Source organism: Salmo trutta, chromosome 6 (genome assembly GCF_901001165.1).
Source record: "Salmo trutta chromosome 6, fSalTru1.1, whole genome shotgun sequence".
NCBI classification, from domain to species: Eukaryota; Metazoa; Chordata; class Actinopteri; order Salmoniformes; family Salmonidae; genus Salmo; species Salmo trutta.
The window spans coordinates 31,133,598-31,149,430 of record NC_042962.1 but is presented as its reverse complement, the minus strand read 5'-3'; the positions used below and the strand labels follow the sequence as shown (position 1 = coordinate 31,149,430).

General features: G+C 39.1%; 1 protein-coding gene across 1 annotated transcript; it reads left to right on the top strand.

Moving 5' to 3' along the window:
* Positions 1–230: 230 nt before the first annotated feature.
* cyb5a (cytochrome b5 type A (microsomal)) lies at positions 231–11,156 on the top strand. Its single transcript, XM_029756170.1, has 5 exons — positions 231–546; positions 4,661–4,789; positions 8,546–8,575; positions 8,848–8,882; positions 10,152–11,156. The coding sequence occupies exons 1-5, from the start codon at positions 412–414 to the stop codon at positions 10,234–10,236; spliced, it is 414 nt and encodes a 137-aa protein (XP_029612030.1). The 5' UTR covers positions 231–411; the 3' UTR covers positions 10,237–11,156.
* Positions 11,157–15,833: the final 4,677 nt, after the last annotated feature.

Sequence of the window (15,833 nt, the reverse complement as noted above, 5' to 3'; positions counted from 1 at the left end):
TTGTTATTTTGTAGCATTTTTTTTCAACATTCCTATACAATGCACCAGGTAGAAATGCATGTCCATGTTATTGCGTGAGAGATAGACCATCCGGATGAACTTTTGTGAACCTTAGCCGAGTCACCCTGATTGCAATTTTATCTGGGACAGACTGACATGGAGTACACCAATAAGAGAGCCTCAGAATGAAAAGGAATATTAAAATAACCAATCACCGCATTTATGGGCAAGTCTGGGGGAGCTTCCTGGTGCGTGCCAGGAATTCCAATAGAAATCTCTGAACTCACTTTGTCATCTAGGCTAAATGTCGTTACGTGTGTACTTGTACATAGTCACTGCATCGAAATATTTGTAAGATTGGAACATAATTCTTTCCTGGATTCACATTAGGTGTATTTATTGAAAATATAAATGGAGGATAAAGGGGAGAACGGACAAGCTGTAAAATACTACCGACTGTCAGAAATCGAGGAACAGAATACGTTCAAGAGTACATGGATTATAATCAATTTTAACGTCTACGATGTCACCAAATTTCTGGAAGAGGTGAGAAAGTTAGGTTACACGAATGGTTCATATTATAGCCCATCAAATGTTACTTGTTTTAGGCTAAAGTCCATATGGCAACGGTCAACTAAACCAGTGTTTCTCTAGCCTAGGACCAGGATTGAGAAACACTGGCCAGTTTTTCTCAGCTATCATCCAAGGCTTCATTTCATATAGGCCTACAATTGTGTGAACATCCCATAAATAATTTTTATGTGAGGATAGTAACGTCACATTATAGCATGAATAACTATCAGACCATTCTCTAGCAATCAAACCTGCTGAGGGTTTGTAGCATTTTGGTTCCTGGTAGCCAGCAGATTAAGACCCTACCATTATGCTTGTTTACACTGAGCTGCGCTGGGGTCGGAACGCAATCATGGTTACATTAAGACACTGTGGAGCCAGCGCTAGATGTAGGTCGGAAAACGTACCTCAGTGCAGGGATGGGATATGCCACTGTACTCCAAATTGTACCATTATCCACACTGATACATTGAGAAGATTTAAATACTGCTATTTGTCCCAGACTACTGCCCTTTTTGTCCTCATGTTAACTAGCAGTATTTCAATATTCTCTGTGTATAACATTTTGAGTATTTCACAGATGAAATGTCTAGGGTTATAGGGTTTCCAAATGGACTGTTCTAAATTGGTTCATAGTACATAGCCCTAATTAACTAAATTTACACAAATATGATTGGTCTCAGTCAGCTCATGTCTCAAACTGGATTTGTTACCCAAACTATTAAGTGTTCATAACCATCATCAATGTAATTTTCTCTCTTGGGTTTCTTTGCACTTTTCATAGGCCTATCCTATTGTTATTACAATGTAGCTTAACCTCTCTGGGGTATGTGGGACGCTGCGGGACACACTATTCAATAGCCAGTGAAATAGCAGGGCGGCAAATTCAAAACAACAAAAATCTCATAATTCTAATTTCTCAAACATACAACAATTATATCCCATTTTAAAGATACACTTCTCGTTAATCCAACCACATTGTCCGATTTCAAAAAGGCTTTACGGCGAAAGCATAACATTAGATTATGTTAGGACAGCACCTAAACAAGAAAAAGTACACAGCCATTTTCCAAGCAAAGAGAGGCGTCACAAAAACCAGAAATACAGCTCAAATTAATCACTAACCTTTGATGATCTTCATCAGATGGCACTCATAGGACTTCATGTTACACAATACATGTATGTTTTGCTCGATAACGTTCAAATTTATATCCAAAAACCCCATTTTACATTGGCGTGTAATGTTCAGAAATGTTTTTTCTCCCAAAACTTCCGGTGAATGAGCACATCAATTTACAGAAATACTCATCATAAACGTTGATAAAATATTCAACAGTTATTTAAAGAATTGTAGATACACTTCTCCTTAATGCAACCGCTGTGTCAGATTTCAAAAAAGCTTTACGGCGAAAGCAAATTTTGCAATAATCTGAGTACAGCGTTCAGACATGAAACCAAACCCGCCATTTTGTGGAGTCAACAAAACTCAGAAATAATATTATAAATATTCACTTTCCTTTGATGATCTTCATCAGAATGCACTCCCAGGAATCCCAGGTCCACAATAACTGTTTGTTTTGTTTGATAAAGTCCATCATTTATGTCCAAATACCTCCTTTTGTTCGCGCGTTCAGTCCACTACTCCAAATGCAGGAAGCCCGCACAAATGTCACGACAAAAAGTCAAAAAAAGTTATTTACGTTCGTAGAAATGTCAAATGATGTATAGCATCAATCTTTAGGACGTTTTTAACATAAATCTTCAGAAATATTCCAACCGGACAATTCCAATATCTTCAGAAAAGAAAAGGAACACAGCTAACTCTCACGTGAGTGCGCGCCTCTGAGTTCATGTCATTTTCTCACTCATCAACTTCCAGGCCCTCTTGTTCACTCCATATTCACAGTAGAAGCATGAAACAATATTCTAAAGACTGTTGACATCTAGTGGAAGCCTTAGGAAGTGCAAAATGAACCCTAAGTCACTGTATACTGGATAGGGAATCACTTGAAAAACTACAAACCTCAGATTTCCACACTTCCTGGTTGGATTTTTCTCAGGTTTTTGGCTGCCATATGAGTTCTATTATACTCACAGACATCATTCAAACAGTTTTAGAAACTTCAGTGTTTTCTATCCAAATCTAATAATAATATACATATCCTACCTTCTGAGCCTGAGTAGCAGGCAGTTTAATTTGGGCACGCCTTTCATCCGGATGTCAAAATACTGCCCCCTACCATAGAGAAGTTAATGACAAGATGATATAATGCCAGATAAAATAGTCAAAAAATTTGGCATTTAAAATCAAATCAAATTTATTTATATAGCCCTTCGTATATCAGCTGAAATCTCAAAGTGCTGTACAGAAACCCAGCCTAAAACCCCAAACAGCAAGCAATGCATGTGAAAGAAGCACGGTGGCTAGGAAAAACTCCCTAGGAAAAACTCCCTAGAAAGGCCAAAAACCTAGGAAGAAACCTAGAGAGGAACCAGGCTATGAGGGGTGGCCAGTCCTCTTCTGGTTGTGCCGGGTGGATATTATAACAGAACATGGTCAAGATGTTAAAATGTTCATAAATGACCAGCATGGTCAAATAATAATAATCATTGTAGTTGTCGAGGGTGCAACAAGCACATCCGGTGAACAGGTCAGGGTTCCGTAGCCGCAGGCAGAACAGTTGAAACTGGAGCAGCAGCATGGCCAGGTGGACTGGGGACAGCAAGGAGTCATCATGCCAGGTAGTCCCGAGGCATGGTCCTAGGGCTCAGGTCCTCCGAGAGAAAGAAAGAAAGAGAGAATTAGAGAGAGCATATTTAAATTCACACAGGACACCGGATAAGACAAGAGAACACTCCAGATGTAACAGACTGACCCTAGCCCCCCGGCACATAAACTACTGCAGCATAAATACTGGAGGCTGAGACAGGAGGGATCAGAAGACACTGTGGCCCCATCCGATGATACCCCCGGACAGGGCCAAACAGGCAGGATATAATACTCACAGACATCATTCAAACAGTTTTAGAAACTTCAGTGTTTTCTATCCAAATCTAATAATAATATGCATATCCTACCTTTAAGGCAAGGCCAGACTGGCCCATTGATTTTATCCATATCCGTGATTTCCAATGCTTTCTCAATGGGAGTCGTACATTGATGGTCAGCGAAGAGTCCATATCCATCCTTGAGCAAGACACTCAAAGCTGCAATATATAACCTTTTGGGCGACCTGACCAAATTCACATAGAAATGTGAGTTGTAGATCTGTCATTCTCTTTGAAAGAAGAAGCAGTAGATCTCTTCTACAGTATGTGTGCTATTTCTAGGCTTCCCGTTCTTAGGTTGTTTTTGCATCTTTTAATTCTGGTTTTGTATGCCAGCTTAAAACATCTGAAAATACGAAATTGTTTGATTATTGCAAATATATTTCACAGCTTTTTAGATGGTACGATGATTCTCACATAAACTGAAGTTAGGCGAACTATTTGAATTTTAGCAACCAGGAACTGGCTGAGTGATTTCTGCATATTGTACCTTTTTAACCCTTAACTTCTCCAGGGGAGCTGCACTGTGGTAGACCGTGTGTGTGTGTGGGGGGTGTCTAGGGAGTTGGGCTTAGGAGCAAAAGACAAATTCCCTTCACAAGATGGGCAATAAAGTACTATTTCATAAAGTTCTATTCTACTCTGTAAAGTTGTTCATTTTTTCAGTAGGGTTTTAAAAAGGTATCTTAAAAACAAGTTTATAGTGGAATTTGGGGAATCCTTATTTAGGCCAATAACACGCAGTCAATAGGTCAAGCATGACAAATCTTACTGTTCCATTATTAAATATTTGAACCTGTTGTACAGTCTCCAAATGTAGGTGTGTGTTCTAGACTTTTTATGTTTCTGTAATATTATGCAAAAAATACTATGTTACATTATTTATTCCGGTTCTCTCCTTGCCCAATTGTCCATTTAGCTACAGTTTAACATTAGCATGGTTGAGAATTAAAGAGTGGTAATGGACACTTGTTAGTATGCCATCAACAAGCCTAAATTGCTTGAAAAGAACTACTCTGACATGTACAGTATATTACAGCACCCAGGTGGAGAGGAGGTCTTGAGGGAACAGGCAGGCGGTGATGCCACGGAGAGCTTTGAAGACGTCGGGCACTCATCAGATGCCAAGGAGATGGCTGCCAACATGATCATTGGAGAACTGCATCCAGTAAGCACTCTTCATGTTTCAAATATGCCTTTTAAAAGCTTTACCTAACTTTTGTCTCTGGCAATCAGAAACAGGGTTTCTACCGAGTGCTATTGCAGTATCCCAAAACCCCATAATATTGTGTTATTTGGTCACGGGGAAGAGAGGTATGTTTAGGGTTCTACAGTGTAAATGCTCTAATTTTACATTACTACAGTATACTAACAACCTGTATACAAAACTCTTTGTAGCACTTGCGGTACTGGTTGCACTATTATTCAACTGGTAGTGTTTGTCTTAATGAATTCCAAAAGTAATTCATAGGTTGTTATTATTTCTAAGTAAGTACCGTCATCTTCTTTACCATAAAATTAAGTTGTATAGGTTTCAGAGTTAGCAGGCAAATTCTTCTCTCTTTTGATGCATGAGACTGGATTGTTAGAATACAATATGGTATTGTGGTTGTGTTGTCCGCCCTGTTGTGTTCATTGAATATAAGCATACTGACATTGGCTACCCTTCCATTCTCTTTTTGTCATCTTGATTGAAGGCATATGACCAAGATGTTGTGTAGTATGTTTCAGTGGTCCCATAGTCCTGCTATGGCAATGATATGGAAGAGACCTCTTAATTTTCATTGGGTATATTTGTTGAGAAATGAATCATTCTGGTTTCAGTTGGCTGATGTGACACTCAATAGCTCTACATTTTGTCTGTTTTAGTGAACTGCTTTGCTGCAGAGTATAGAAATAATTTCGTTCTCAACCTTCATTAGGGTTGCAAAGGGTCTGAACTTTTCTGTACATTTCCTGAATTTTTCCGCAAATTTTCCTTGGTAAGTTAAGACCGGGAATTTTGCTTAAATTCATCAAAAAAAGTTAGCTTATAACCGTGAACCTTTTTTGTGGGATACACATAAGGCAATTCTAGGTCTTGTGGCATATTTTGGTTAAACAATCCCCAATTCAATGGAATTGCAAACCTCTGCATGCACAGTGCATTCTTCTATCACATGTACAGCTGATTCTCAAGATCTTGCACACTAATGAGATGCTATTGAGCCCACATTACTACACTGTGTGAGCCAAAGACTACATGTTTTCTGGTAAGTTTTGATTACAATACTGGGTGGGGTGGATATATTCTATATGACATACATGTTTCTTTGTTAACTAGTAAATAGTGGCCTACAGAAAAGTGTGTTTAAATAATTTCTAACTTGTTAACAATTTCTGTTAGCTAGTTTTCGCTACCATGTGGGTTTTAGCTTGCTTGAGCCTGCTAACTGATGAGTGTTAATTCACCTGTTTCCATACATGTTTCATTTTAAAAAACATTTATCTTACAAAGGATTTGTTTAATCTAACAGCTTAACTATCTGTACATGGAATTGTATATATTTCTTTTTGACTCTATACTATATATTTTTTGACTCTTGACTATATATTTTTTTCTTATAATCTTTACAGGAAAATGCCACAGGCACTATCTGATGTGTGGAGACATTTCACTGCAGCTAATGTAGAAGGAAAAGCTGTGTACATTTGCAAATACTGTGCCAAATCATATGTGAAGAATTCAACAAAGATGCAGAATCATCTGGCCAAGTGCATAAGGTTCCCTCAGCGCTCACAACAAGCAACCTCAACTTCTATTCGAGGTGAAAATGATGAATCAGACACCTTATCGATAGCAACAGCTCATGGTCATCCTGAAATCAGAGGTTTTTTTGTCTCAATGGAGGCACATAGTCAGAGAAATGCTGATGAATGTCTGGTTCACCTCTGATGCTCACAATCAATGTGCATTGGAAGAGATTTCTGAATGTTCTTCACCCAGCATACACCCCTCTAACCAGGCATGCTTTATCTACTCATTTGCTGGATGCAGAGTTCAACAGAGTTCAAGTGAAGGTTAAGCAAATCATAGAGAAAGCAGATTGTATTGCAATAATCTCTGATGGGTGGTTGAAGGTTCATGGGCAAGGACTAATTAACTACATCATCTCCACCTATCAACCAGTATTTTACAAGAGCACAAACACAAGGGACAACAGACACACCGGTCTCTACATTGCAGATGAGCTGAAGGCAGTCAATGACCTTGGACCACAGAAGGATTTGCACTGGTGACAGACTGCTGCGAACATGAAGGCTGCTTGGTCTAAAGTGGAGGAGTCCTACCTTCACATCACACCCATTGGCTGTGCTGCTCATGCATTGAATCTGCTCCAGAAAGTTATCATGGCACTGAAAACAATGGATACACTCTGCAAGAGAGCCAAGGAAATGGTTAGGTATGTGAAGAGTCATCAAGTTATAGCAGCAATCTACCTCACCAAGCAAAGTGAGAAGAATAAGAGCACCACATTGAAGCTGCCCAACAACACCCGTTGGGGTGGTGTTGTCATCATGTTTGACAGTCTCCTGAAGGGGAAGGAGTCTCTCCAAGAAATGGCCATATCACAGTCTCCCGATATGGACAGCCCCATTAAGAGGACCCTCCCGGATGATGTATTTTGGGAGAGAGTGGTAAGCAGCCTGAAACTCCTGAAACCTATAACAGTAGCCATTGCACGGATTGAGGGAGACAATGCCATCCTGTCTGATGTTCAGACTCTGCTTGCAGATGTAAGAGAAGAAATCCATACTGCCCTACCCACTTCACTGTTGCTCCAAGCAGAGGAAACTGCATTTCTGAAATACATAAAAAAGCATGAAGACCTCTGTCTGAAGCCCAAACACACCGCAGCGTACATGTTGGACCCCAAGTATGCTGGCAAGAGCATCCTGTCTGGTGCGGAGATCAACAAGGCCTATGGTGTCATCACTACCGTGTCTTGCCACCTTGGCCTGGATGAGGGCGAGGTTCTTGGCAGTCTTTGGGATGGAGATGCAATATGGCAGTCGTGCCAACATATCTCATCAGCCACCTGGTGGAAGGGACTTTGTGGATCTCAGGCTCTTTCCCTGTTGCCTCCATCATCCTCCAAATCCCACCAACATCAGCCGCCTCAGAATGCAACTGGTCCTTGTTTTGGAACACACACACACCAAAGCACCCAACAGGCTGACCAATACAAGGGTTGAAAAATTGGTGGCCATCTGGGCAAACTTGAGGCTTTTTGAGCCTGACAACGAGCCATCCTCAACAAGGTTGGAAAGTGACAGTGAAGATGAGGCCTCAGAGTCTGATGTTCAAGAGGTGGACATTGAGGAGGTCCAGGGAGAAGACATGGAAACCTGAGAGGAAGACAACCAAAGCTTTAGTTTCTAGACTATCATTTTACAGATGTATGTTAAATGTTTTTGGGAGATGCGATGGATGATTGGGGATCATTCAATATTCCCTTTCTTTTGTTCAGTGAAGTCATTCCATGTGAAGAGTCAACTCATTTAATTAAAGTTAAATTCCTAACTCAATTGTTTTGTTTTTTATTTCTATTGGATGGATTTAATTATTTGCAATTATGTCTACTTATGATAAGGTAAAAGGTTTATGTTTCTGTCTCCATATGATATGGTAAATATATCCAATGCAAAAAAATCTACATTTAAATGGTATTAATATTAATTTGCATATATTCCCGTTAATTCCCATATATTCCCACATAAAATTTCCACCTCTGAATATTCCCCAAAATGTGCAACCCTAGCCTTCATCCACATCTAGTGTAATCTAAAGGGGAAGGAAGGCCTGGTCTTATTTTTTTTATGCCTGCCAACTCATAGCATAATAAACAACCTCTCTCTCTCTTCCTTCCTCTCTCTTGTGTAGGATGATCGGCCAAAGATGGCCAAACCTTCAGTAAGTAAAACAACGATCTCAAATGTGAAAAGTTACGCTACTCAAATTTCAGCACACATAGTAAGGTGTAACCATATGTTTTTGCTCCGACGATAATAAGTCACTGACATTTCGATGGTAAGCTGCCTTCATCAAGGTTTATTTTGAAAACTGTAGTTCACATGTACAGTACATATAAAACAATACAATTAATCATAAAGATAGGTCTACTCAAAGATAGAGATATCCATGTAAAGATTTGTGAGGTCTTACAGACTTTCCTTTTCTAACAGGAGTCACTTGCCACCACAATCGAGGAAACCTCAAGGTATGTAGGCACCCCTGATGCCATTTTCATATTCTTGGTTTTGAACCAGGTTGAAACCAAACGGATTAAAATTAGAATTTATTATGGCAAGTTTGCATCTGCATGAGCTATGGATATTTTCTACATTGTAGAATAATAGTGAAGACATCAAAACTATGAAATAACACATATGGAATCATGTAGTAACCAAAAAAGTGTTAAACAAGATTTTAGATTCTTCAAAGTAGCCACCCTTTGCCTTGACGACAGCTTTGCACACTCTTGTCATTCTCTCAACCAAGCTTCATGGGGTAATCACCTGGAATGCATTTCAATTAACAGGTGTGCCTTGTTAAAAGTTAATTTGTGGGTTTGATGCGTTTGAGCCAATCAGTTGTGTTGGGGTGGTATACAAAAGATAACCCTATTTGGTAAAATACCAAGTCCATATTATGGCAAGAACAGCTCAAATAAGCAAAGAGAAACGACAGTCCATCAATACTTTAATACATAAAGGTCAGTCAATCCGGAAAATGAAAAGAACTTTGAAAGTTTCTTCAAGTGCAGTCACATAAACCATCAAGCGCTATGATGAAACTGGCTCTCATGAGGACCGCCACAGGAAAGGAAGACCCATAGTTACCTTTGCTGCAGAGGATAAGTTCATTAGAGTTACCAGCCTCAGAAATTGCAGCCCAAATAAATGCTTCACACAGTTCAAGTAACAGACACATGTCAACATCAACTGTTCAGAGGAGACTGTGTGAATCAGGCCTTCATGGTCAAATTGCTGCAAAGAAACAACTACAAAAGGACACCAATAAGAAGAGACTTGCTTAGGCCAAGAAACACGAGCAATGGACATTAGACCGTGGAAATCTGACCTTTGGTCTGATGAGTCCAAATGTGAGAACTTCAAGACTGTTGGAAAAGCATTTCTTATGAAGCTGGTTGAGAGAATGCTACTTTGAAGGATCTAAAATTCAAAACATATTTTGATTTGTTGAACACTTTTTTTGGTCACTACATGATTGCATATGTGTAATTTCATAGTTTTGATGTCTTCACTATTATTCTACAATGTAGAATACATTGAATGAGTAGGTGTGGCCAAACTTTTGACTGATTAAAAAATTCTATGGGATGATTTTTCAAGTGCAGGTTAGTCCTGCAATCTGGCAGAACTATTGTTTGCTATTCTATGACATTAGTGTTTATCATTTTTGTGTCCCGTTTCAGCTGTCCGTTTTACTGATGTACTGTATCTTGTTCTTTCTCTACCCTCAACAGTTGGTGGACAAACTGGTTGATCCCCGGTTTGGCTGCGGCAGTTATCACGGTTATGTACCGCATGTACACGTCCGTGGAGCAGTGACCGTGCCATTGGTCCGTCACCTTTGCCAATCAAATGTAAATCACAATCACTGGCTACAAAATGGCCGCTACAGAGCCTACATTTGAGAAACCACTGCTAGTTTTGGGGATTTGCACAGCTCATATGCAGTACTGCGATATCCATGATTAATTTAATGTTTTTCACCCAATTACTCGGCATCATGTTAATGAAGGCATATACTTTTGTTATTGTGTTAATCTTATTTTTCCTCTCCTGATTTACATATTGATATTTTAGACAGATTAACAAGAATGAATTGAGAATGTAAAATTGTTATTATGTTATTGTAATATCTTACGATTCACTATTACTCGAACATACTGTAACCCTTCGATTGAAACTGAAAATTGCAGTTTTGCTTAAAAGAGCAGGCTATGACATCTTACCTGTGCATAGCTAGACTGAATTTACCTTCATTTTGGAACGGAACTAATGAGTCTGCAGCTCAACCCACTGCCATTCAAATCATAAAGGCTCAGGTTACATAATGTTTTGCATTAGCTGTCTTTTTTTTAATCAATATGCATATAACAAGAGACATGCTTTAAATTGCACAATGTATGCCAGTAGAGTACTGTGTGCATAATATATGCTATAAAGAGTGAATGAGTTCATTTAACATCAATATGCAAAACTGTAGACCCAATGGTCCCACATTTCTGGTGCCATTGGTATCAACATTCCATAGACCAAGTAGGCCAAAAGCTTGCATTGTGCAACAACTAAGTGGGGATTAAGTTGACTCCATGTGACTTCCCTTGAACCGTATAATGTGTTTTTCCCTACTTGCTGCTAATGTGTGTAAGAAGTTCACCACTGAATGTTCTAATCGACAGTCAATCAAATGTAATTGTACAGTGGCCATTTTAGTTTTTTTCAATAAAATGATTCATAAAAGTGTTAGTTGTCTAATTTTACCATAAATATAAACAATTATGCAGTGGTACACGGTGGGTATTAAACCATCAGAAGTATGCTAATTTGTCACATGCCTAACTTTATTATTATTATTAGGTATTCTTTTTGTAAAACCCACCTCTGTGCAGGCTCATTATACTGTTAAGTTTGTACTTGTAGATAGTGATAGAGCACCATCTACTGGACAAAAAGTTGCTGTGCTGAGAAAGGTTTTATTATAGAGCCAACACCTAGGATTTTGCTTGTCATCGGGAAATCTTTGGTTGTTCACGGAATCTCACTTGTGTCAGTAGTTCTAACCGATTAGCTAATACAGCTTTTTAAAATGTTTTTATATATATTTTTTGCTTTATGGAGATAGTGATAGGCCTAGATTTGAATAAGGGGGAGACCGAGAGAGAGAGGGACAACTTTTCACTTTCATAGTCTGGATGAAACATTAACCTAAGAAGTACTGACAAACATTGATACACTTGATATAATCTACACAGAGACACAAAATAGGCCATTTGATGACATGCGAGTCAGCAGATATGAAAATAACAGTACGTACTAGATGCTGTTGATGTTAACAGATATCCTCACTAGCTTGAACAAATATGGTGAAAATTCTAACAAAAAGTTAACCAAATGTCGTAGGTATGATGTGCGTGCAGCTGACCTCTATTGATTTTGTTAGCGGTTTTGTCTACTGTGACGCAACTGGAACTACAGTAGGCTATCACTTATGCAATTGTTTTGTTGGCTTAAATAACAGCCATGATCATTTTATCAGAATAAAAAAAATTGGTAACACTTAATTTTAAGGGGTACTTATTACAGTGTAATTACATATGTAATTACACTAACAAGTATTGTAGTTAACTGTAACTCATATTCACACTGTAATAACAACAGGTAACTGGTTGTAATTGCAGTCTGTAATTACAGAGATGTTCTTGTTACAAATGGGCACATTTCCACTAAATTCATCAATTTTAGTTTATTCTAAGCTGCATCTGATTCACTCTTGTGGACTGATGGGCTGGGTATCCGAGATTGCAAAGATTGGAGGCTCAATAGGCTCTAATTGGATCCCCAGACAGATTCATGTAAGATTATCCCTGTTTCGTTCCGTGTGCTTCCGTTTAAGAAACATTTTTCAACAGAATTGGTGGAATTAATACACCCCTGATCACACGCAAACAGGTCACTTTCATAGCAGCCACATAAAAACAGTATGATCACTTTGCTCGTTGTATATATATAATTCCTCACAACTATCTATGTGCTCTCCTCTCATCTTTTCCCTTCGCTTGTGGACTTCAGTGCACAACACATCAGCTGTCACATCAGCTGTTTAGGCTAAACTAGCTAACGATAGCTGCATTCACTAGCTAAGTGAAAGTTTTTTTTTTAAATACAACCAAATATAGCTAACTCTCTCTCTCTTTTGCTACTTCTTAATTTTGGAAGAAATGTATTGGTTCAAAACTGTTCAAATATTGTCTTTCTCTCTCTGAGTCAACTACTCACCACATTTTATGCACTGCAGTGCTAGCTAGCTGTAGCTTTATTCTCTGATCTTTTGATTGGTTGGACAACATGTCAGTTCATGCTGCAAGAACTCTGATAGGTTGGAGGACTTCCTCCGGAAGTTGTCATAATTACTGTGTAAGTCTATGGAAGGGGGTGAGAACCATGAGCTTCCTAGGTTTGTATTGAAGTCAATGTACTCAGAGGAGGACAGAATGTAGCTTTCCTTCGGCTACACCATGGTGCTACCCTACAGAGGGCTGCTGTAGACCTTCATTGCAAAACAGTGTGTTTTAATCAATTATTTGGTGACATGAGTGTCGCCAATATTTAATCTATTTTTACCTCAAAAGGATCATCTTTTAAGTGTTTCACTATTTTTATTTTTATTAAATTCACTGAGGAGGATGGTCCTTTTCTGAGGAGCCTCCACTGCTTGAGGTGTACTTACTTGTGATTATTGTGTACCTACAAAGTACTTTACCCATTCTGACAATCTCATCGTCAGCTTCTGAAAGCGCGATCCAAGTGAGAAAAAAATGCACTAATACACCACAGAGTACATATCTGTAATATCTGCATAAGTACAAAGTTGTCGCTAGTTCTTACACAGGATTTAGCTATGTAAAGTGAAGTGTAACTTTATAGTTACCTATGACCAATTTCTATATAATTACTTATTACTCATTACTAAGTGAAAAGACCTACAAACAAAAGATGATGAAGTCAACTTTATTGCAACATGTAAACAGACCTTACATTTCTTATGAAATAATAAGGATTTTTATTGTTAAATTCATCATTTGATTAATTAGATTAAACAAAGATACAGTGCATTCGGAAACAATTCAGACCAATTGAATTTTTCCACACTTTGTTACATTACAGCGTTCTAAAATGGCTTAAATAATTGTTTTTCCTCATCAATCTACACACAATACCCCATAATGACGAAGTGAAAACAGGTTTTTAGACATTTTTGCTAATTTATTCAAAATAAAAACCGAAATACCTTATTTACATAAATATTCAGACCCTTTGCTATGAGACTCAAAATTGAGCTCAGGTGCATCCTGTTTGTATTGATCATCCTTGAGATGTTTCTACAACTTGATTGGAGTCCACCTGTGGTAAATTCAATTGATTGGACATGATTTGGAAAGGCACACACCTGTCTATATAAGGTCCCACATTTGACAGTACATGTCAGAGCAAAAACCAAGTCATGAGGTGAAAGGAATTGTCCGTAGAGCTCCGAGACAGGATTGTGTCGAGGCACAGATCTGGGGAAGGGTACTAAAACATTTCTGCAGTATTGAAGGTCCCCAAGAACACAGTGGTTTCCATCATTCTTAAATGGAAGAAGTTTGGAACCACCAAGACTATTCCTAGAGCTGGCGCCCAGCCAAACTGAGCAATTGGGGGAGAAGGGTCTTGGTCAGGGAGGTGACCAAGAAGCATGGTGGAGGCAGTATCAGGCTGTGGAGATATTTTTCAGCGGCATGGACTGGGAGACTAGTCAGGATAGAGGGAAAAAATGAACGGAGCAAAGTACCGAGAGATCCTTGATGAAAACCTGCTCCACAATGCTCAGAACCTCCGACTGGGGCGAAGGTTCACCTTTCAACCGGACAACGATCCTAATCACACAGCCAAGACTACGCAGGAGTGGCTTCGGGACAAGACTCTGAATGTCCGGACTTGAACCCGATCTCTGGAGAGACCTGAAAATAGCTGTGCAGCGACGCTTCCCATCTAACTTGACAGAGCTTGAGAGGATCTGCAGAGAGAATGGGAGAAACTCCCCAAATACAGGTGTGCCAAGCTTGTAGTGTCATACCCAAGAAGACTCGAGGCTGTAATCGCTGCCAAAGGCGCTTCAACAAAGTACTGAGTAAAGGGTCTGAATATTTATGTAAATGTCATATTTCAGTTGAATATTTTTATACATTTGCAAAAATGTCTAAAAACTGTTTTTGCTTTGTCATTATGGGGTATTGTGTGTAGATTGATGTGTAGAAAAATCTATTTAATCAATTTTAGAATAAGGCTGTAACGTAACAAAGTGGAAAAAGTCAAGGGGTCCGAATACATAAAAAAATATATATATTTCACCTTTATTTAACCAGGTAGGCCAGTTGAGAACAAGTTCTCATTTACAACTGCGACCTGGCCAAGATAAAGCAAAGCAGTGTGACAAAAACAACACAGAGTTACACATGGGATAAACAAACATACAGTCAATAACACAATAGAAAATCTGTATACAGTGTGTGCAAATTAAGTAAGGAGGTAAGACAATAAATAGGCCATAGTGGCAAAGTAATTACAATTTAGCAATTAACACTGGAGTGATAGATGTGCAGATGAGGATGTTTACGTATAAATACTGGTATAAATACTGGTGTGCAAAAGAGCAGAATTTTTTTTTAAATATGGGGATGAGGTAGGTAGTTGGTTGGATGGGCTATTTACAGATGGGCTGTGTACAGCTGCAGCGATCGGTAAGCTTCTCTGACAGCCGATGCTTGAAGTTAGTGAGGGAGATATAAGTCTCCAACTTCAGTGATTTTTGCAATTCGTTCCAGTCATTGGCAGCAGAGAACTGGAAGGAAAGATGACCAAAGCAGGTGTTGGCTTTGGCGATGACCAGTGAAATATACCTGCTGGAGCGCGTGCTACGGGTGGGTGTTGCTATGGTGACCATTGAGCTGAGATAAGGCGGGGCTTTACCTAGCAAAGACTTACAGATGACCTAGAGCCAGTGGGTTTGGCGACTAATATGTAGCGAGGACCAGCCAACGAGAGCATACAGGTCGCAATGGTGGGTAGTATATGGGGCTTTGGTGACAAAACGGATGGCACTGTGATAGACTGCATCCAATTTGCTGAGTAGAGTGTTGGGGGCTATTTTGTAAATGAGATCGCCAAAGTCAATGATCGGCAGGATAGTCAGTTTTACGAGGGTATGTTTGGCAGCATGAGTGAAGGAGGCTTTCCGAATGCACTGTATATAGGCCTACTCAATAACATAAGAATAACTATTCTAGTGATGACTCAAATCTGTAGCCTATAGCATGGTGAGTAGCCTAGATAGCTGGCTAAATGGGATTGTCTTTTTCTTCCCTTTTTAACATTACAAG

What these genes read in the sequence shown, in the direction of transcription:
- cyb5a (XM_029756170.1), top strand. Translation starts at nt 412, where the DNA reads ATGGAGGATAAAGGGGAGAACGGACAAGCTGTAAAATACTACCGACTG. An exon ending in TCACCAAATTTCTGGAAGAG is followed by an intron (nt 547 to 4,660) that starts GTGAGAAAGTTA and finishes AGTATATTACAG; the next exon opens with CACCCAGGTGGAGAGGAGGT. An exon ending in TCATTGGAGAACTGCATCCA is followed by an intron (nt 4,790 to 8,545) that starts GTAAGCACTCTT and finishes TCTCTTGTGTAG; the next exon opens with GATGATCGGCCAAAGATGGC.